General features: G+C 38.7%; 1 protein-coding gene across 1 annotated transcript in view; it reads left to right on the top strand.

Moving 5' to 3' along the window:
- Positions 1–2063: 2063 nt before the first annotated feature.
- Positions 2064–22308, top strand: part of CCDC141 (coiled-coil domain containing 141) — a 225441-nt gene continuing 205196 nt past the window's right edge. Inside the window, exons 1-2 of the mRNA XM_030803664.1 lie at positions 2064–2367; positions 4780–4902. Of these exons, the coding sequence (XP_030659524.1) occupies positions 2266–2367; positions 4780–4902 (225 nt within the window). The 5' untranslated portion in view covers positions 2064–2265. The remainder of the gene's footprint in view (positions 2368–4779; positions 4903–22308) is intronic.

The raw sequence follows: 22308 nt of genomic DNA, 5'->3' as shown, positions 1-22308 counted from the left end.
TTCTAACAGTCCCATAATATCACCCCTTACCACAAAATCTTCCTTCAGCTTAATCTCTCCCACTCTGGGTTCCCACTCTGCCCCTAATCTCGCTGGAAGCAGCCCTGAGAAACATCGCCCATTATCTCTGCATACCATCCCCCAAAATTTTCGCCGTCCCAACACTTTTACCACTATTTCGTTTTATTTTTCTTATTAATATAAGAAGACAGGAATGTCAGGCCTCTGAGCCCAAGCTAAGCCATCATATCCCCTGTGACCTGTGTACACATCCAGATGGCCAGTTCCTGCCTTAACTGATGACATTCCACCACAAAAGAAATGAAAATAGCCTGTTCCTGCCTTAACTGATGGCATTATCTTGTGAAATTCCTTCTCCTGGCTCATCCTGGCTCAAAAGCTCCCCTACTGAGCACCTTGTGACCCCCACTCCTGCCTGCCAGAGAACAACCCCCCTTTTTCCGTTACTTACCCAAATCCTATAAAACGGCCCCACCCCTATCTCCCTTCACTGACTCTTTTCAGATTCAGCCCACCTGCACCCAGGTGAAATAAACAGCTTTATTGCTCACACAAAGCCTGTTTGGTGGTCTCTTCACACAGACCCAAGTGAAAGAAGGAGCCTGCCTTCAACCTTCCAGGTCAGTTACCTCTCTGCAAGCTCTCCAGCCCTGCCATAAAATGAAACCGTTTGCAATAGTTGCTACATCATAGCTTGCTTGGCATCTGCTTTCCTGAGCTTGTTCCAATTGTTCCCTTCATGGGGTCAGGTGAAGTTCACGTTGCATAGCGACTAGGATCTAGGTATGGTTTCCATCTCACTGGGGCAGCAGGCAGATGCTGAGCACAGAGGACCTAGGTGGTGGCTACACAGTTGCAGAGCAGCCATGACATGCTCTTGGAAACAAAAATAACTGAACACTGAAGTATGTGTAAAAGTACTTTTCCCCTTTGAATCAAGAATATGATCATCAACCTTAGCAAAAACAAAGCAATGGTGCTGACTCAGTCTTCTAAACATTGGCCCTGAACCTGAACCTACTATTAAATTGGGCTAAAAGGTTTACAGAGAAAGTGGATTCATTAAAACTGTGTTTTGCTATATTCTGTGTTCTGGCTTTGTCCCAGAGACTTCCAATGCTTCTAGCAGCTTTGGAGTTAGTAACTCTGATATGTTTGCATCTGACTTCTGACCTAAACTTTAGTGTTATTTTCAGCTGTTCTTTGACAGGGAATCCAACAGCTGCTGTTTAATACCACAGACAACTTGTGACACAGGCTAAGTTTCTAGCAATAGGATTAATCTACCAATGTGGGGCACTGATTTGAAGCTGGCTATAATTTTCCTGCACAGGAGGTGGGGGTAGGGAATAAAAAGCCTGAAGTATAGTGCTTTCCTTTTGTTTTTGTTTTTAATTGCAGCAAAATATATGTCTTAATAACCTTTAACCACACAGAAAACATTTTCTCGCTGCTATTAAAAGGTAACAGCAAAGTATTTTGCTTTCTCATGGTATTGATAACTGAACTTGAAAACCCTGTCCAATGGAGCAGAATAGTCACAAAGAAAATCTGAAATGATAGGCACCTATTTATAAATGCTGGTTGAAATATTTTTAAAAAAATTCCTAAGAAATCTGAGGCTCTGAGAAAATGTGGCTATTCCATCTAAACTTCATTTGGCAAAGAACAGTAAGTTTTAGAAAAGCAGATTAATCTAAAAATGTGTTTTAAGCAATTTGTGACTTAACCCCAAGACAAATACCAAAACTTTTTTAAAGTACACTTTGGTAGTTCTCTTTGCATGAGAGAGATTTCAAAAATCTTGAAAAGATTGATAGCCAGGTCAATGACTTACTGGTTTCAAAGTCCGTGGTTACAATTGCATAGTTTCAGTGGTAAAACTAATTTGGGTTGTCAGGATGTAATTTTTTTTTCCATTTGTTATCAAACATCAGCTGATAAGGAAAGAGCTTGAAGCTGTCCTCCACATTTAAGATAACAGCAAAAATAACAGGCACTTAGTGTCACCATACTAGGGGCGTGGCAATTCTCTCTCGTTCGCTCCTTTCTCTCTCACGATAAACTCAATGGGGTTGTCTATTTTTAACCTCCTGTTCTTTCCTTTTGGCAGAGTAATCAGTGTGAGCTGAGCTCTTTCCCTGAATGAATCCAAGTAACCCTGGTGGTTGCCTTCTGAAATGACCAGCAGACACACAACTGTCCAGAGGCTGCCCAAAGTATAAACTCTGGTTCTAAAGTACCATGTCCAGCCAAGGAAGTCCTAGTGTGGCGCTTTCTACGACGACAGTCAGTTCAGTTGCTGTGCAGGCTGGGGACTCCAAAATCGTTATAGCTGTCATAAAGGTAAGCTAACAACTTCCCTTTTTCTGTGCGGCTGTGGGCTTCTAGCTGTGTGTTGAAAACCCTAAAAAACATTCCATGCAATCGGCAGGACACAGCATAGAGAAGACAACGCAGCAAGCACTCTTTTGCTTTCTTAAATCGGCTACTAAGAGAAACCTCTAGAAGTTTCAGCAGTTACCAGAGATTCTCTTTCCTTTCAGTCAGCCAGAAAGCATCTACAGCAATTTGATTTAAAAAAAAAAGAAAAAGAAAGAAAAATAAAGAAAACCTCTAGCATATACTGTCAATTTGGTCTTTAAAAGCAAGGCATTAGTAATTGGAAGTTCATGATTGCCTGACTAAAGAGTCCAATGGACCTGTGAAATGCTTGTGATTTTTGAGAGTGGATGTGATGGAGATGGGAGGAGGCAGGTCCTGATAGACCGGGGAAGGGCACTGCTTTAAGCACAATGGAACTCAAAAAACACCTAGTAAAGGGCTCCGACATGTGTCCTTTGCCACACTGGTTTTGACATGGTAAAGACACTACTAAATCCTTGTCCAGTAACGAAGACCCTGCAAGGAAAGGTACAAAATGTTTGTGTCAAATTTGCTCTTAACAGCAGGAAGTAGAAGCCACTTAGAGTTTACAATTACTGCATGTTTTATGACAACCCATTTGCCCATTTACAAAGATGACCACACATCTTTAGGCTGCAGAAGAACTCCACGATTTTATTCTCCATGGAAATGCCCTGCAAAAAAACCTTTCAAGCACTCGGCTTGGGCTTTAGATGATATTCCACCTAAATAATTCAGTGTTAAATGAAGGGAAAGCTGGCAAACAAGCTGATGGTCACAAACCAGTTCCTTTCAGGTCCCTACCAGGCTTAATTGAATGACTTTTCTGGCCTTTTGTTAGAGCATGGACAGCAAGCCATGTTTACTTTAACTTAATTGCTGTGAATTTTATGGTAATGTGAAAATTCATACCAGGAAAACAGCACTTGATATTGAGCAAAACAATTCACTATAGAAGGACAGAATGGAAAGTGTTCCTGCCAAGGTGGATTTTCTGGTGTTGTGAGACTTCTCTCCCACAGGAACCAGGCCTCTGCTGACTTCCTCACCCTCCCATCTTTTCAGAGTCCCAGAGTGGAGATGAAAAGAAGCCTGATGCAGAAGTAGTGCAAACATCGTTTGCACGTGATTAATGATACTTTGAGTTAACTGCAGATTTCAGCAATGAGGGAAAAGAGGCAAACTCACTATTTTTCAAAAAGTTAACTTTTCATTTCCTCAAATACAAACATTCTTGGAGCAGGATGAGGAATAATATTAGAGGATAAATTACAGAAGAATCAGAGGTAGATTGAACACAAAAAATTTACACTGGAAATTACACTGGAAAATTACACTGGAAACTCTTATTTTAACTGAATTGTGTTTCTAAGAATGTTCCCCCACTACCCTCTCCTCAGCCCTCTTACCTTACTGCCATCTCCATACAAAATACACCCCAAGCAATTCAGAGTAGAAAGTCCATCTTAATGGAATAGAAGTGCCTGTGTGTGATTTATAGTGACTGTCCAAACTGTCTCGGGGACTGAATATATTCTAAAGTAGAAACACATTTTTCTAATTTCTCTTTAGTAATTCATGTATCTACATGCCTGTTAGTGGTTCCTTTTGCTTAATGAGTTGTTGCTTCTTAGAAAAGCAATTCCTCAGGAAATGCAATGACAAATTATGTCTTAGAGCAGTGTAAATCTTGTGTGGAAAGCAAGTTGACTATGCTCAAATGGCAGTTGTCACAGGCATCTAATTTTGTTAATATTTTCCTACATGCTTTAATGAATATTCAACAACTAAGGTTGGAAAACAGCATATTTTACTTTTGAAATAAGATAAAAATCAATTTCTTCATCTGATATTTATTATTTTCAGCTAAACCAGCAAGGCCAATTTAAAGACACTAATCAGCCTAAATTGCATTTACCAGAACTTCCCCCTATGGTGAAATTTGCATCCTACCTGCCCAAGTGGAATTTCACTATTTTTATTGAGTTCAGTTTTGTGAGTGAGAGAGGATACAGTTGTGTAAATTATTCTGTAACTTTATAATATTCAGTAATACATAATCCATTGAATGTTTTCCTCGTTTGGGAATTTTTAACTCAAATCCAATATGCCAAGAGAGAATAATTTATCCTAAGAATAAAAAATAGAAGGCAGGGCATGGATTTATATTAGATCTGCTATGTTTCAATTTAAGTAAACCCCATCTCTATGGAAAGAATGGGAAAAAATAGAAAATAGAAAAAACTGTTTACAGTATAACTGGAAATTTAAAAGATATATTAAAAATGAGAAGGGTGAAGAGGAAGGAACAAGAGGAACTAAAAGTGCATTTTATTTAATTTTTATTTTTAGTGTGGCAAATGGGTACAACTTCAACTGGCTGAATCACAGCCCAATCTTCTAGAAATTGGCAGCAGTCAAGATGAAACCAAAAAACTTCTTCATGATCATGAACTTCTTTTGGCCAAGCTCAAGGTAAGATACTAAGATGTGAAGCAGAAACAAAATTAAAGAGAAATAAAAAACTATTTCTTATACTTCTTGATTCCTCTGCTGTTACTGGCCTAGGGCCACTTTAATATGGTACCAGGTAGATAATGGAAAAATCAGTAGTTATTTATGAACAAACAGCATCAGACAGAAGTAGCAAGATTTTTAAAAATTTTCCCTAATGTGATAGAAAATATGGAATGATAATATTTTTCACTGTGGAGAAATGAGTAATTTTTTTTTCCTGGCTGCCTCAGTGGAAAAAAAACTCCATCATTTTTTCATTTCGTGCATTACACCATCAAGTCACAAAGACAGATCCACAATTTCTATTGTTAATGATACCTGCTGGTAAAAATAATTTAGAAGACTTTTCCCCCTGTTGGACTATTGAAAATATCTGATTCTGTGCTTAGTATTAAGAGTTCTTGAAACCAAATAATACTTCTAGTAAAACCAGACATACTATTTTATATGTGTTGAGAGTATGTGGTTAGAAATCTAAAAGTAACATTGGTTTGAGGTTGCCAGATAAAGGCCAGGTAAGATCAGAGCCAGCTACATAATCTGTGGGACCCAGGGCAAATAAAAATTTGGGGCCATTTGTTCAAAAGCAGGGAAAAGCTTTTTCTTGACCCATCACGGTGTTTTTTATTCACTACTTAATGTCTGGCTCCTTCATGTGTAAGATGAGTGCAGACCCTCACAGGTACATGGCCTCACCCATGACTCAGTGCAAAGGACATGGGTTTTACCCCACCCTTCTTAAGTTTCACCTTGGCCACAGCTCCAGCTATAAGAGGTGGCAGCAGTCACTGAGTGGGGCTGAGGAGCAGACAGGATAGCTGACTCTATATCCAGGAGATAGGACCACATGTCTGATGAGGTGCCAAGCCCTCAGCACTTGCTCTGTTGTCCCCTTGGACTTAATTTACAAAACACAAATGTAAGGAATTTCAACACAGGAACAGGTACAGCATTAAGCCCTAAATGGTGTTCCATTCTGAGGAACCTCTGAGGGAGCCAGCCCTGTGAGTAATAACCTCATAGACAAATGAAATATCTTCACTAAGATCAAAGAGGTTCAAAGAGATTTAATGAGGATTCAGAGAACTGCAAAGACTAGGATGCTCTGCGTTTTTAGTACTTTAATATTACTGTTTTCTTCGTACATCTAGGCTGAAATTCATACTTGCTTTCTAGATTTAGAAGCAGATTTGATCTGCATCTGATATATAGACAGTGGTTTTCTGCTTGGACAGTGGTAAAAGTAATTGAGTAAATGAAACCAAGAAGTTGAAGAAAGAATTAGTGCAAAGAAGAAGGCCCCTAGAAGGCAGAATTTATTCCCCTGTTTGACAGCCCCTTACTCTGGGATTTAGGTTGTTTTGCAAGGCAGAAATCCCTACTTATTGGTAAGTCTTTTCTGTGTAGAAAAACCCCATTATGATGTGGAAGAGCAATGAACCAGGAATCAAAACACTTATTGTTTAGCTCTAATTATGTCACAAACTAGTGAGATTTGGCTAACAACTCAAGGTCTTCCTGCTACACAAAAAGCTGTGTAAACTTGTTGTGAATCCCCAATTCCATGAACTGTAGAAATGCAATACTTACCTGAAGTTTCTGACCATTCCCAGAAGTTTGCTTTCTCATGATCTCTTGTGACCCCAGCTCCTTTGTATGCACCTGCCAACTGTTTCTGCTGAAGCTAACCTGGGCTTGAAACCACATCTTTTCCCCAGTTCCTACTAATAATTCATGCCCAGCCAGCATTTCCCAGTCCACTGATAAATTGTGGGTAGTGGTGGGTGAGCTCACATCAGTTTGGAACTCTTGGGCTACCTCACTTCTCCCTTCATCCCTACTCCATCCAGGACTACAGAAGGGAAATGCCTCCTTAGGTGCAGCAATTCAGCTCCTACCTCCCACCCTGTGCTCAAATTTGCATACCTAAATCCATCCAGTAGCTCAGCTACAAAAGGGTTTTCCGGTAGTATAGTTTGAAGTTGGGTAGAGCGATGCCTCCAGCATCATTCTTTTGCTCAGGATTGCCTTGGCTCTTCGGGTTCTTCTTTGGTTTCATATGAATTTTAAAATAGTTTTTTCTAATACTGTGAAGAATGTCAATGGTAGTTTAATGGGAACAGTATCGAATCTATAAATTTCTTTGGGCAGTATGGCCATTTTCACGATATTGATTCTTCCTATCCATGAGCATGGAATGTTTTTCCATTTGTTTGTGTCATCTCTGATTTCTTCAAGCAGTGGTTTGTAGTTCCCCTTAAAGAGGTTCTTCACTTTTCTTGTTAGTTGTATTCCTAGGTATTTTATTCTTTTTGTGGCAGTTGTGAATGGGAGTTCATTTGTGATTTGGCTCTCGGCTTGCCTGTTATTGGTGTATAGGAATGCTAGCGGTTTTTGCACGTTGATTTTGTATCCTGAGACTTTGCTGAAGTAGCTTATTAGCTTCAGAAGCTTTTGGGCTGAGACAATGGGATTTTTCCTATGTGCTTAGATGTAGGATCATGTCATCTGCAAAGATAGTTTTACTTCCTCTCTTCCTATTCATTTGTTTCTCTTACCTGATTGCCCTAGCCACAACTTCCAATACTACGTTGATAGGCATCCTTGTCTTGTGCTGGTATACAAGGAGAATGCTTCCAGCTTCTGCCCATTCAGTATAATATTGGCTGTGGGTTTATCATATATGGCTTTTGTTATTTTGAGGTATGTTCCTTCAATACCTAGTTTATTCAGAGTTTTTAACATGAAGGGATGTTGAATTTTATCAAAGGCCTTTTGTGTGTCTATTAAGATAATCATGTGGTTTTCATCTTTAGTTCTGTGTATGTAATGAATCACGTTTATTGATTTGCATCTGGGGAATGAAGCCTACTTGATTGTGGTGGATAAGCTTTTTGATGTGCTGCTGGATTTGGTTTGCTAGTATTTTGTTGAAGATTTTTGCATCAATGTTCATCAAGGCCTGGAGTTTTCTTTTTTTGTTGTATCTCTGCCAGGTTTTGGCATCAGGATGAGTTAGGGAGGAGTCCCTCCTACTCAATTCTTGGGATAGTTTCAGTAGGAATGGTACCAGCTCTTCTTTATACCTCTGATAGTAGTCAACTGTGAATCCATCTGGCCCTGGGCTTTTTTTGGTTGGCAGGCTATTTATTAGTGCCTCAATTTCAGAACTCATTATTGGCCTATTCAAGGATTCAATTTCTTCCTGGTTCAGTCTTGGGAGGGTGCATGTGTCCAGGAATTTATTCATTTTTTTCTAGATTTTCTAGTTTATATACATAGAGGTGTTTATAGTATTCTCTGATGGTTGGTTGTATTTCTGTTGGGTCAATGGTACTATCCCCATTATCATTTCAAATTGTGTTTATTTGATGCTTCTCTCTTTTCTTCTTTATTAGTCTTGCTAGTGGCCTATCATTTTTTTTTTTTTTTTTTTTTCAAAAAACTAGCTTTTTGGATTCATTGATTTTTTTTTTTTGAAGGTTTTTTTGTGTCTCTATCTCTTTCAGTTCAGCTCTGATCTTGGTTATTTATTGTCTTCTGCCAGCTTAACTGGGTTGTTTGCTCTTGATTCTTTCTTTTAGTTGTGATGTTAGGTTGTTAACTTGAGATTTTTCTAGCTTTTTGATGTCAGCATTTTAGTGCTATAAATTTCTCTCTTCATACTGCTTTAGCTGCATCCCAGAGATTCTGGTCCATTGTGTCTTTGTTCTCATTAGTTTCAAAGAACTTCTTAGGCTGGGCACATTGGCTCATGCCTGTAATCCCAGCACTTTGGCATGCCAAGGTGGGCAGATCACCTGAGGTCAGGAGTTTGAGACCAGCCTGGCTAACATGGTGAAGCCTTGTCTCTATTAAAAATACAAAAATTAGCCAGTCGTAGTGGTGCACACCTGTAATCCCAGCTACTTGGGAGGCTGAGGCAGGAGAATTTACTGAACCCAGGAGGCAGAGGTTGCAGTAAGCTGAGATCGCACCATTGCATTTCAGCCTGGGTGACAGAGCAAGACTCTGTCAAAAAAAAAAGAAAAAAGAAAAAAGAACTTCTGGATTGATTTCTGCCTTAATTTCATTATTTGCCCAAGAGTCATCCTGGGGCACATTGTTCAATTTTCATTTGGTTGTATGATTTTGAGTGAATTTCTTAATCTTGACTTCTAATTTGATTGTGCTATTGTCTGAGAGACTATTATGATTTCACTTCTTTTGCATTGGCTGAGGAGTGTTCTGCTTCTGATTATGTGATCAATTTTAAAGTAAGTGCCATGTGGTGATGAGAATAATGTATGTTCTGTTCTTTTGGGGTAGACAGTTCTGTATATGACTATCAGGTCCACTTATCCAGAGCTGTACTCAGCTCTGGATCTGAGCCGAATATCTTTTTAAATTTTCCATCAATGATCTAATATTGTCAGTGTGGTGTTAAAGTCTCCCACTATTGTGTGGGTGTCTAAGTCTCTTTGAAGGTCTCTAAGAACTTGCTTTATGAATCTGGATATTCCTGTATTAGGTACATATATATTTATGATGTTCAGCTCTTCTTGTTGAATTGAACTTTTTACCTTTATGCAATGCTCTTCTTTGTCTTTTTTAGTTTTTGTTGGCTTACAGTCTGTTTTGTCGGAACTTGGAATGCAAATCTTGCTTTTTCTGTTTTCTATTTGCTTGTTAAATTTTCCTCCATCCTTGTATTTTGAGCCTATGTGAGTCTTTGCATGTGAGATGATCTCTTGAAGACAGCATACCAATGGGTCTTGGTTCTTTATCCCACTTGCCATTCTGTGTCTTTTAATTGGGGCATTTCCATTTACATTTAAGGTTAGTATTGTTATGTGTGGATTTACTCTTGTCATCATGATGCTAGCTGGTTATTTGGCAAAAAAAAAAAAAAACAAAAAAAACCCACAACCAACCCGATTAAATAATAGGCAAAGGACATGAACAGACACTTCTCAAAAGAAGACATACATGCAGCCAACAAACATTAAAAAAAAGCTCAAAATCACTGATCATTAGAGAAATGCAAATCAAAACCACAATGAGATACCATCTCACACCAGTCAGAATGACTATTATTAAAATGTCAAAAAAAGCAGACATGGCCGGGTGTGGTGGCTCATGCCTGTAATCCCAGCACTTTGGGAGGCCAAGGTGGGGGGATCACGAGGTCAGGAGATCAAGACCATCCTGGCTAACACGGTGAAACCTGTCTCTATTAAAAATACAAAAAATTAGCTGGGCATGGTGGTGGGTGCCTGTAGTCCCAGCTACTCGGGAGGCTGAGGCAGGAGAATGGTGTGAACCCAGGAGGTGGAGCTTGCAGTGAGCTGAGATCACACCACTGCACTCCAGCCTGGGTGACAGAGGGAGACTCTGTCTCAAAAAAAAAAAAAAAAAAAACAACAAACAAAAAAACAACAGCAGAAGTTGGTGAGGTTTTGGAGAAAAGGAATGCTTTTACCATGCTAGTAGGAGTGTAAGTTAGTTGAATCATCGTGGAATTGTAGAAGACAGTGTGGCATTTCCTCAAAGACCTGGAGGCAGAAATACCATTCAACCCATCAATCCCATTACTGGGTATATACCCAAAGGAATGTAAATCGTTCTGTCATAAAGTTATATGCATGAGTATGTTCATTGCAGTACTATTCATGATAGCAAAGACATGGAATCAACCTAAATCCCCACCAATGATAGACTGGATAAAGAAAATGTGGCACATACATACCATGGAATTTGATGTAGCCATAAACAGGAATGAGATCATGTCCTTTGCAGGGACATAGATGGAGCTGGAGGCCATTGTCCTTAGCAAACTAACTCAGAAACAGAAAACCAAATACCATGTGTTCTCACTTATAAGGGGGAGCTGAATGATGAGACCCACATGGACACAGTTGGGGGAACAACATACACTGGTGCCTGTCAGAGGGTGGGAAGTGGGAGGAGGGAGAGCATCAGGAAGAATAGCTAATGGATACTGGGCTTGATACTTGGGTGATAGGATGATCTGTACAGCAATCCACCATAGCACACATTTACCTATGTAACAAACCTGCCCATCCTGCACATTTAGCCCTAAACTTAAAATTAAAATTGGAAGTAAAAAAAGAAGAGGGGTTTCCATTTCTATCCTCTTTAGAAGGCACTGGTTCTAGAATTAAACATCTTGTTCTTTGATGCCCTTAAGGCTATGTGTGGACTAGCCATTTAAGTTCTCTGGACTTTAGGCTTTTTATCTTTAAAATGAGGGAACCGGACAGATCAAAGCTTCATATTTATTGTGGATCTTACAATAATGTGCCATTCTCTCTCCCTGCACATGGGTCTAAGAAAATGAGGTCTCGAACAAAAAGATCTTTTACCTTCATCTGGACCTCTAGCCATAACCTCTTAAGGTCCATCTCTCATATTCTCTCCCAACTACTCACCACTCTCAGTCCAGCCACTCAGCCCTAACAAACTTTAACTAGTAGTTTTATCACCTAGATATACCTAATTCTAATATTATGAGTCTAAAAAAGAAAAAAATTATCAAGAAGTCTAAAGTGTATTTCAGATTTGCTGGCAAAAGACTTTTAAAAATAATGAAGATGTAAATTCCATTTCACAAATGGATAGATCATAAATTCAACCAATTTACTAGTTAATATGCTGTCAAGATAGGCACAAACTTAACCTGTAGCAGAAAATTGTTGGATCCCATTTGGTTTGAATATGAGCTTTTGAAGGATGAGGACATTAGTAGTTCAATAAGCCAATAATACTTAATATTTAATGTTTATTCCAGTCCTTTTTGTATGTACAGGGTCTTGCAATTTGTTCTAATCATAAAGAATGTGGTGAAAATGGCATTGGAAGGGTGTAGGATTCGGTGCTGAGTCAACTCTGATTTGGGCACAACACTTAGTCTCTCAGGTCTCAGGGTCTTTATTTGAGAAATTAGAATAATAATGACAGTTACCTTCACACACCTAAAAAGAAAATTTGGGGAAGAAATACAATAATATATGGAAGTGCATGCTGCTTTTCAAAGAAAAAGTGGCATAATTATTATGTTAATGAGTGTATCAGAGTAATTTGATATATTAAATGTTTAATTTAATAGAAAAGCTATTTTCTGCTTTCCACTGAAAATTATCTCAAACCCTAGTAATTTCGACTAAAGAAAAAAATTCTGAAAACTCAGAATTTTTATAAGTGCCTCTAATGTTGGTAATATCTGTACCCTAGAGATTTTATTTTCCCTTCTGCAATGTACTTAATCTCAGTGGAGTGTCCAGAGAAAAAATATTTTCCTGTTTTCAGTGATGAAAATACAATCAAGTGGAAAAAACTTTAACTCCCAAAAGGCATCTAGATTTCCAAACCATATTCAAATCATTTATAATGAAAAAGAAGGATTCCAGAAAAGGTAGATTTAAGCCAGGTAAAGAAGATCTGCCTGTGGCTACTATTGACATTATATACTCAGGTGAGGTGCAGAGTGTTAAAGGAAGAAAAAAAGTTGGAAATTGGAAGTTGTCAAGAATGTTCTTCTTAACATCTCACTTTCCATGACACTGCTACTGTCTAGGGTAATTACGACTGTAAGAGTCAAGAAAACCTCCTGGGCACTGGCTACTGTATTTGCAGTTGGCATTCAGTGAAGAATGACCCTTTAGAGTGGTAAAACACTGGAAAATTTCACCTCTAATTTGACTCTCATAAATTTACTGGTTTCCTGTTTTGACTAAATCTCCAACTCAGGGAATGCTTATTTTTGCCCTATTTCTATTTTCTGAGCTAGAAATGAATGTACTATAAATAGAATATATTAGTAGTAAAACTAAAAGTCTTATAAAAACTTACCTTAAATAAGAGATAGTGAGCTTTTCTGGTGTTCATCTGAAATATTTACTAAGAATGCATTTAGAAAATATTTTTATTATGGTAAAATATATATAACATATAATTTACCATTTCATTTGTTTTATGTGTACAATTCAGTGGCATTAATTATATTCACAATGTTGTGCAACCATCACCACTATCTATTTCCAAAACTTTCTCATCACCCCAAACAGAAACTCAGTACCCAGTAAAAAAAATAACTCTAATTATTACTTTCACTGGTAAGCTCTAATCCACTTTCTGTCTCTATGAATTTGTCTATTCTAGGTACCCCATATAAATGGAATCACATAATATTTGTCCTTTTGTGCCTGACTTATTTCACTTAGCATATGATGTTTTCAAGGTTCACCCATTTTGCAGCATGTATCAGACCTTCATTCCTTTTTGAATAATGAATAATAATCCATTGTAAAGACATGCTACATTTTGTTTATTCATTCATCTGTCAATAGACATTTAAATTGTTTCCACTTTTTGGCCCTTATGAATGCTGCTACAATGAACATTGGTGTACGAGTATCTGTTTGAGTATCTGTTTTCAATTCTTTTGAATATATATGTAGGAGTGAAATTGCTGGGTCCCGTGCTAAAAATTTCTGTTTTTAGTGTTTTGAGGAAACATCAAAATATTTTCCACAGCAACTGCATCAACTTTTGTTCCCACCAACATTATATGTGTTCCAATTGGTCCACATCTTGTCCATAACTTGTTGTTTCTTGTTTGTTTCTTTTTTAAAAAGTCATAGCCATCCTATTAGGTGTGATATGTCATTGTGGTTTTAATTTGTGTTTCCCTAAAGTGGATGATGTTGAGCATCTTTTCATGTGCTTATTGGCCAATGTATATCTTTTTTGGTGAAATATCTATTCAAATCCTTTGTCCACTTTTAAAGCAAGTTGTTTGGATTTTTCGTTGTTGAGTTGTAGAAGTTCTTTTTATATTTTAGATATTAATGCCTTATCAGATACATGATTTACAAATATCTTCTGCCATTCTGTAGGTTGCTTCTCATTTTCTTGATGATATTCTTTAAGAATGTATTCCAAAGCTGTGTGACTCGAATTATTTACATTTACATATTAGAGGAAATTTCATAGCATGTGTGTTGTGAATGTGATGAAACACTTTCAGACAGTGATAGAAGAGGACTAACCTGTTTTACATTATCTGTGTCATAGCAGTGTTTTACTCTAAATGCTTACTTTATATAGGAGCCACTCTATCTCTTTCCCTGTGCTCCTGTTGACCCACACCTTCAAGAATTTACCCTCTCAGAAGTGTTGGGGAAGATATTTCCACTTATATCTCCTCACTTTCTCTTTCCTACACAAATAGGGAGGCCTGTGTCACCTGATTGGTGAGACTGGGGAAGCCTCAAGGGCTCTTACCACAGATCCACTTAACTATGGGCTGCAGTTTCTCTTCTCTCTCTGCTTCTGCTCACCTGGCCAGATGTCCCCACCTGGCAAACACAGGCCACAGTCCCATCTAGGGCAGCCAGTTATGTATCTGTGCCTCAGATCCACCTCTCTCCACAGGGAGGTTCTGTGGGATAGGTTACAGGGAGAAAATGCAGAAATGCAACTCAACCCCATCCTCCAGTCCAGCTTTACTAGTAATAACAGCATATATTCTTATCCTTCCCTCACCCTGATTTCTATTTCTCAGTCGATTCAGAATCTTGAAGGGAAAAGGAGTGAGATCAATTGGCACCTTCCAAATTCAAACACATATTGATCTGTGTTTGAAATAGATGGTGTTCTCATTTTCTATGCATGTAAAGTTCCGGCCTTATTTTTCATGGAACATTTTGAAGAAGGTGACTGGAACAACATGGGAACAATGCCGGAATTGTAGCCTAGTGGGAATTAGTCAGTGCTTTAATTTCTCTTTTAGGGTTTTGAAAACGGAGAACTTTTTCCACTAAAAAATGAAAATAGTGTTCTCATAACTATGAGGCAGCACAACTTCCTGGTGACTTTCTCTACCTCGCTTGGCACCGTCCTTGTTTATACAGTGTTTTTTTCCCTGGTTCATTTCCAGTGACTAGAAGGGAGCAGTGCAGTGGTCCAAGGGGCTTAAGTTTAAATAGCATTCTTTACATTTGAAAAGTGCCTTGGCCGATTCTGTAAAACATAGTTTTCACAAGTGGATGTGAGACATGTTGATTTAAGAGAGACTAGGGTGTCCATTAAAATAGGCTTCTTCAACATGGAGTTAGGGCACATAATATTCTGGATATCACAAATAATTTGTTACCAGTTCAGGTTGAGCAGGAGTTTAGAGTATGACCATAACTAATGAAGTGTTGATGGGAGTTGATTTACCAAAGGGGCAAGAATTCTAGAAGGAGAGAATTTTGTAGGCAGAGACTGAAGAGTAAGAAAATTTAGAAAAGACACTCCTGACCTCGGCCTTGTCCTGGCCCAGGAATCAAGGTTGGACTTCTTAGCAGAGGCCGATGGGCCTGTGAAAAAGATGAGGCACACGCCATACTCCTTTGTTGCTGGGACACCAAATGATACAGAGTGGGCAAAAAAGAGAGGTGTCCTCCATATTTCTGCAAGGAACAGAACCTGGCTTGGTTATAGTGAATACTGTCAACTCTTTTGGCAACTTTGAAAAGACCTAGTACTCAGGAATATTATGGTAGATGAAAGATGGCTATTAATTCTTTGAAACGTCTCTTCCTGAGAAGTGGAATCTATGTCCCTTCCCTCAAAATTGGAGACTCTGTGACTGTTTAGAGTGATATGATGATGCTGTGCCATATTCTGGGCCCAGGCCTCAAGAGACTGGCTGCTTTTACTTCCTGAAACTTGGAATTGTAACTCTGGGAACCCATCCACCTTGTAAGGGAGTCAAACAGCACTGTAGAGAAGCCCATGTTGAGGAGAACTGAGGCTCCAAGGTAACAGCTTTGGCTGAAATCCAACAGTCAATCAACTTCCAGTCATGTGAGTGAGCCACCTTGGAAGTAGATTCTCCAGCCCCAATTGAGCTTCGCAGCTGACTTGCATGGGGCAGAGACAGGCCTTTTCCACTGAGTCCTGCCCAAATTGAGAATCATGAACAAAGTAAATGGTTGCTGTTTCAGGCAACTAGAATTTGGGGTGGTGTGTTACACAGCCACAACTGGAACAGAGTGCAAATGCAGAAGGAGCACCCTATAGGGATTTTGAAGGCAGTGCTCATAAATGAAAAGGCACAGGCAGAAGAAAACAACAGTTTTTATGGGAAGACAGTGGATAAGTGGAACTGAGTTTCTCTAACATGAAATATGGGGTGATAATCCAAATGATAAGTAAAAAGAAAATTCTGAATTTATGAGAGATTTACTTTATGAAGAATGAGGACAGATTCAAAGATATGACTATCATAATGTTAGACTGTTTGACTTGTGTTCTGACATAGTTTCTTGATAGACAGAAAAATGTTGTAGTTATAATTCAGCACACAGAGATATACACCAACTATTATGGGTATATTGTGGAAAATAGGGTATTTAGTTCTTCCAGGAAAACCTTGACAGAAAAAGTGATATTCGAGCTGTCCTGGAGATGAATATGAGTTTTCCAGAACCCATAGACTAATTTAATGGATGAACAATAGATAGGGAGAAAAATATTTGCAATTTACATGAAAGTCAAATGGTAATAATCCTTCATATTGATAAGAAATACAAATAAAATCAATAAAAAATGGACAATTTACAAAAGAGAAATACATTTCCACTAAACATTTAAAAAGATCAACATCAGAATTACCTGAGAAATGAAACAATAATTAAAAAGATACACCATTATTTGCCTAATATACCATTATGAATTCAAAATATCAATAACATCCAATGATGGTAAGAATGCGAGGAAAGACTGGTTGAGACATTGGACTGACACAACCTTTTGGAAACCGGAAAGCATTGAAATGTAAAATGCATGCATTCTGTGATCTACTAACTTCACCTCCAGGAAACTATCCTTGGAAATGAAAGCACTAGTAGAGATACTGATATAAAGATGCTTTTGCTCTGATATTGACCATGTTTTCACATTTTTTAAAACTTAAGTTCAGAGGTACACGTGCAGGTTTGCTCTTTAGGGAAGCTTGTGTCATGGGGGTTTGTTGTACAGATTATTTCATCACCCAAGTATTCAGCCTAGCACCCTACTAGTTATTTTTCCTGATCCTCTCGTTCCTCCCACCCTCCACCCTCCATTAGGAACCAAAGTCTGTTGTTCCCCTACATGTGTCCATGTCCATCTGTCATCATGTAGCTCCCACTTACAAGTGAGAACATGCAAAATTTGGTTTTCTGTTCCTGCTTTAGTTTGCTAAGGGTAATGGCCTCCAGCTCCATCTATGTCACTGCAAAGGACATTATCTCATTCTTTTTTATTGCTGCATAGTATTTCATGGTGTTTATATACCACATTTTCTTTATTCAGTGTATCACTGATGGGCATTTAGATTGATTCCATGTCTTTGCTATTGTGAATAATGCTGCAATGAACATATGTGTTTTTAGTAGAACAACCTAACTAGAAACAAAACAGTATACAATAACAGGGGAAATACAATTTTAAATTGGTAATTTATGCTTTTTTCATACTGCAAAATATTATACTGAGCCCCAGGCTTCTTACTTGTGACATAGATAAATTCAGAAGTTTAAGGCAGTGTTGGTTGGGCTTTATGTTATTTGCCACTAAAAACATTTCTATTTGAAAGGCCTGGATCATAGCTAGCATTTTTGAAATCATAGGCCTGTAGTCTCCAGCTATTAATTTTCTATTTAGAAGGTAGTCCTTTAAAATATAAACCCACAAACAAAATTTTTTCGTGGAAAATAGAACCCATAGTCCTTATTAGTATGACAAAAAGGCTGTAGGTCTGAGATTTAGACAGACAGGACGAAACCCTGGCAGTTCAATATAAATGAAAATGACAGAGATAAAGTAGACACAGAATCCATCCATCCCCTACTCCCAATCTTCAATATGTCTCAGTAAGATTAAATGTTAGGATAAAAATATACTTTTGTATTCTGTCCAGGAGGTAACAGATCTTTCTACTCTAGAAAAGACATAAAATTGTCTCTCAGTAACTGTGTGGGATTGGTTCCAGGATCTCTGCAGATACCAAAATTCACTGATGCTCAAGTCCCTTAAATAAAATGGCATAGTATTTGCATGTAAGCTATGCACATCCCCCTTTATACTTTAAATCATCTGTAGATGACATATAATATATAAAATAATATAACATTATGTAAATATTATACCACATTGGTTTCATATTTGTATTATTTTTTGTGGTTATGTTATTTCTTTCTGAATATTTTTATACATGGTTTATCGAATCTGTGGATGTGGATGTGAAGAACCAACTGTCCATATATATTGTACTTAGCCTAGAATGAGAGCATTTTCTTTTCTTTGTTTTGGTTTGTCTGTGTGTTTTAAGTAATTATGACTCCTCCCTGATTAGCCTTAGCCAGAATGCATCTTTTCTAAACTATAGACTTTGTCAGAGATATATAATAATGTATAAATGTATAAAACACTAGAGATTTCAAGTGACATGGCTATATCATTCTCATGACAAGTTCATCTAGCTATTACTCTTCTGGAGAATAAAGCAAACTTCTGACTCTATGATTAGCTCTGTTCTCCAAATTTTCTGTGTCCTCCATCTCCTTGCTACTATATATTTGAAACTTAGGTCCTTGAGCGAGATTAGAATTCTTGTCTTTTTTACTAGTTCTAGTACCAGGAAAGATGAAATGAACATCCTCCACCCTGTCTCCACTAACCACAACTATAAACCCAGGTGGAATACATGTATGACAAAGATGAAGAGCTAATGCCGGCAGATAGATTAGGGGAAAGGATTAGAGATCCAAATACCACCAAACCAGCAGTGTTTTCATATGTCCTTGCTCTGGTATTTGCCAGGTTGAATTCAAAGACAAATTGACACCCTGATATATGTACCAGATGTGGACAGAAAAAGTTCCAGAAAAGCCCTCTCTTTCAGTTGTGAGCAGAGGAAAGACGATCCAAGGGTCAGAGAGGGAAAGGGAAAATCTCTTGCTTTTGTTTTTTGCTTTTTGTGTTTCTATTGTCTCTGCCTAAGCCCAAGCCACAACCACCCCATCCCCAAATGGCAGTGGTGATAGTGAAAGTGGACGCAACCAGGCAGATGCCTAAACCTCCAAGAGAGGGGAAAGCTGGCCAGAAGATCAATGGTCCCAGAGCTTGGAATGAATTCATATTGCTTTTTTCTCTCCCTATCCTTTCTGCTGCTTGGTCCTACAGGTGCCATGAGAGGATGTGCACAGCAGTGAGGAAGCTAAAGCCCCTGTTTTAATGCCAAAGAACCAGTAAGGGGGTTTTCCAGGGTACAAATTTCAGGCACTGAGTCAAGCCAGTAAAGTGGGAAGACAGAGAAGGTGAGGGAGCAGTCTCATCTTTCAGCTCTATAACTCATATTGTATAGATGGTTCTCTGATTTTTTTCTTTTTTTTAAAATTTTATTATTATACTTTAAGTTTTAGGGTACATGTGCACAACGTGCAGGTTTGTTACATACGTATACATGTGCCATGTTTGTGTGCTGCACCCATTAACTCATTATTTAGCATTAGGTATATCTCCTAATGCTGTCCCTCCCCACTCCCCCCACCCCACAACAGTCCCCGGAGTGTGATGTTCCCCTTCCTGTGTCCGTGTGTTCTCATTGTTCAATTCCCACCTATGAGTGAGAACACGCGGTGTTTGGTTTTTTGTCCTTGCGATAGTTTGCTGAGAATGATGGTTTCCAGTTTCATCTATGTCCTTACAAAGGACATGAACTCATCATTTTTTATGGCTGCATAGTATTCCATGGTGTATATGTGCCACATTTTCTTAATCCAGTCTATCCTTGTTGGACATTTGGGTTGGTTCCAAGTCTTTGCTATTGTGAATAGTACCGCAATAAACATACGTGTGCATGTGTCTTTATAGCAGCATGATTTATAATCCTTTGGGTATATACCCAGTAATGGGATGGCTGGGTCAAATGGTATTTCTATTACTAGATCCCTGAGGAATCACCACACTGACTTCCACAATGGTTGAACTAGTTTACAGTCCCACCAACAGTGTAAAAGTGTTCCTGTTTCTCCACATCCTCTCCAGCACCTGTTGTTTCCTGACTTTTTAATGATCGCCATTCTAACTGGTGTGAGATGGTATCTCATTGTGGTTTTCATTTGCATTTCTCTGACGGCCAGTGATGATGAGCATTTTCTCATGTGTCTGCTGGCTGCATAAATGTCTTCTTTTGAGAAGTGTCTGTTCATTTCCTTGACCCACTTTTTGATGGGGTTGTTTGTTTTTTTCTTGTAAATTTGTTTGAGTTCATTGTAGATTCTGGATATTAGCCCTTTGTCAGATGAGTAGGTTGCAAAAATTTTCTCCCATTTTGTAAGTTCCTGTTCACTCTGATGGTAGTTTCTTTTGCTGTGCAGAAGCTCTTTTTTTTTTTTTTTTTTTTTTGAGACAGAGTCTCGCTCTGTCACCCAGGCTGGAGTGCAGTGGCACAATCTCGGCTCACTGCAAGCTCCGCCTCCCGGGTTCACGCCATTCACCTGCCTCAGCCTCTCCGAGTAGCTGGGACTACAGGCGCCTGCCACCACGCCCGGCTAATTTTTTTGTATTTTTAGTAGAGACGGGGGTTGCACCTTGTTAGCCAGGACGGTCTCGATCTCCTGACCTCGTGATCCGCCCGCCTCGGCCTCCCAAAGTGCTGGGATTACAAGCGTGAGCCACCACGCCCAGCCCAGAAGCTCTTTAGTTTAATTAGATCCAATTTGTCAATTCTGGCTTTTGTTGCCATTGCTTTTGGTGTTTTAGACATGAAGTCCTTGCCCATGCCTATGTACTGAATGGTATTGCTTAGGTTTTCTTCTAGGGTTTTTATGGTTTTAGGTCTAACATGTAAGTCTTTAATCCACCTTGAAATAATTTTTGTATAAGATGTGAGGAGGGGATCCTGTTTCAGCTTTCTACATATGGCTAGCCAGTTTTCCCAGCACCATTTATTAAATAGGGAATCCTTTCCCCATTGCTTGTTTTTGTCAGGTTTGTCAAAGATCAGATGGTTGTAGATATGTGGCATTATTTCTGAGGGCTCTGTTCTGTTCCATTGAGCTATATCTCTGTTGTGGTACCAGTACCATGCTGTTTTGGTTACTGTAGACTTGTAGTATAGTTTGAAGTCAGGTAGCGTGATGTTTCCGGCTTTGTTCTTTTGGCTTAGGATTGACTTGGTGATGTGGGCTCTTTTTTGGTTCCATATGAACTTTAAAGTAGTTTTTTCTAATTCTGTGAAGAAAGTCATTGGTAGCTTGCTGGGGATGGCATTGAATCTATAAATTACCTTGGGCAGTATGGCCATTTTCACGATATTGATTCTTCCTACCCATGAGCATGGAATGTTCTTCCATTTGTTTGTATCCTCTTTGATTTCATTGAGCAGTGGTTTGTAGTTCTCCTTGAATAGGTCCTTCACATCCCTTGTAAGTTGAATTCCTAGGTATTTTATTCTCTTTGAAGCAATTGTGAATGGGAGTTCACTCATGATTTGGCTCTCTGTTTGTCTGTTATTGGTGTATAAAAATGCTTGTGATTTTTGTACATTGATTTTGTATCCTGAGACTTTGCTGAAGTTGCTTGTCAGCTTAAGGAGATTTTGGGCTGAGACGATGGGGTTTTCTAGATATACAATCATGTCATCTGCAAACAGGGATGATTTGACTTCCCATTTTCCTAATTGAATACCCTTTATTTCCTTCTCCTGCCTGATTGCCCTGGCCAGAACTTCCAGCACTATGTTGAATAGGAGTGGTGAGAGAGGGCATCCCTGTCTGGTGCCAGTTTTCCAAGGGAATGCTTCCAGTTTTTGCCCATTCAGTATGATATTGGCTGTGGGTTTGTCATGGATAGCTCTTATTACTTTGAGATACGTCCCATCTATACCTAATTTATTGAGAGTTTTTAGCATGAAGGGTTGTTGAATTTTGTCAAAGGCCTTTTCTGCATCTATTGAGATAATCATGTGGTTTTTGTCTTTGGTTCTGTTTATATGCTGGATTACATTTATTGATTTGTGTATGTTGAACCAGCCTTGCATCCCAGGGATGAAGCCCACTTGATCATGTTGGATAAGCTTTTTGATGTGCTGCTGGATTTGGTTTGCCAGTATTTTATTGAGGATTTTTACATCAATGTTCATCAAGGATATTGGTCTAAAATTCTCTTTTTTGGTTGTGTCTCTGCCAGGCTTTGGTATCAGGATGATGCTGGCCTCATAAAATGAGTTAGGGAGGATTCCCTCTTTTCCTATTGATTGGAATAGTTTCAGAAGGAATGGTACCAGTTCCTCCTTGTACCTCTGGTAGAATTTGGCTGTGAATCCGT

This window comes from Nomascus leucogenys, chromosome 22a, assembly GCF_006542625.1.
Source record: "Nomascus leucogenys isolate Asia chromosome 22a, Asia_NLE_v1, whole genome shotgun sequence".
NCBI lineage: Eukaryota > Metazoa > Chordata > Mammalia > Primates > Hylobatidae > Nomascus > Nomascus leucogenys.
The sequence above is the reverse complement of the archived record's forward strand: the minus strand, read 5'-3'. Positions and strand labels throughout refer to the sequence as shown.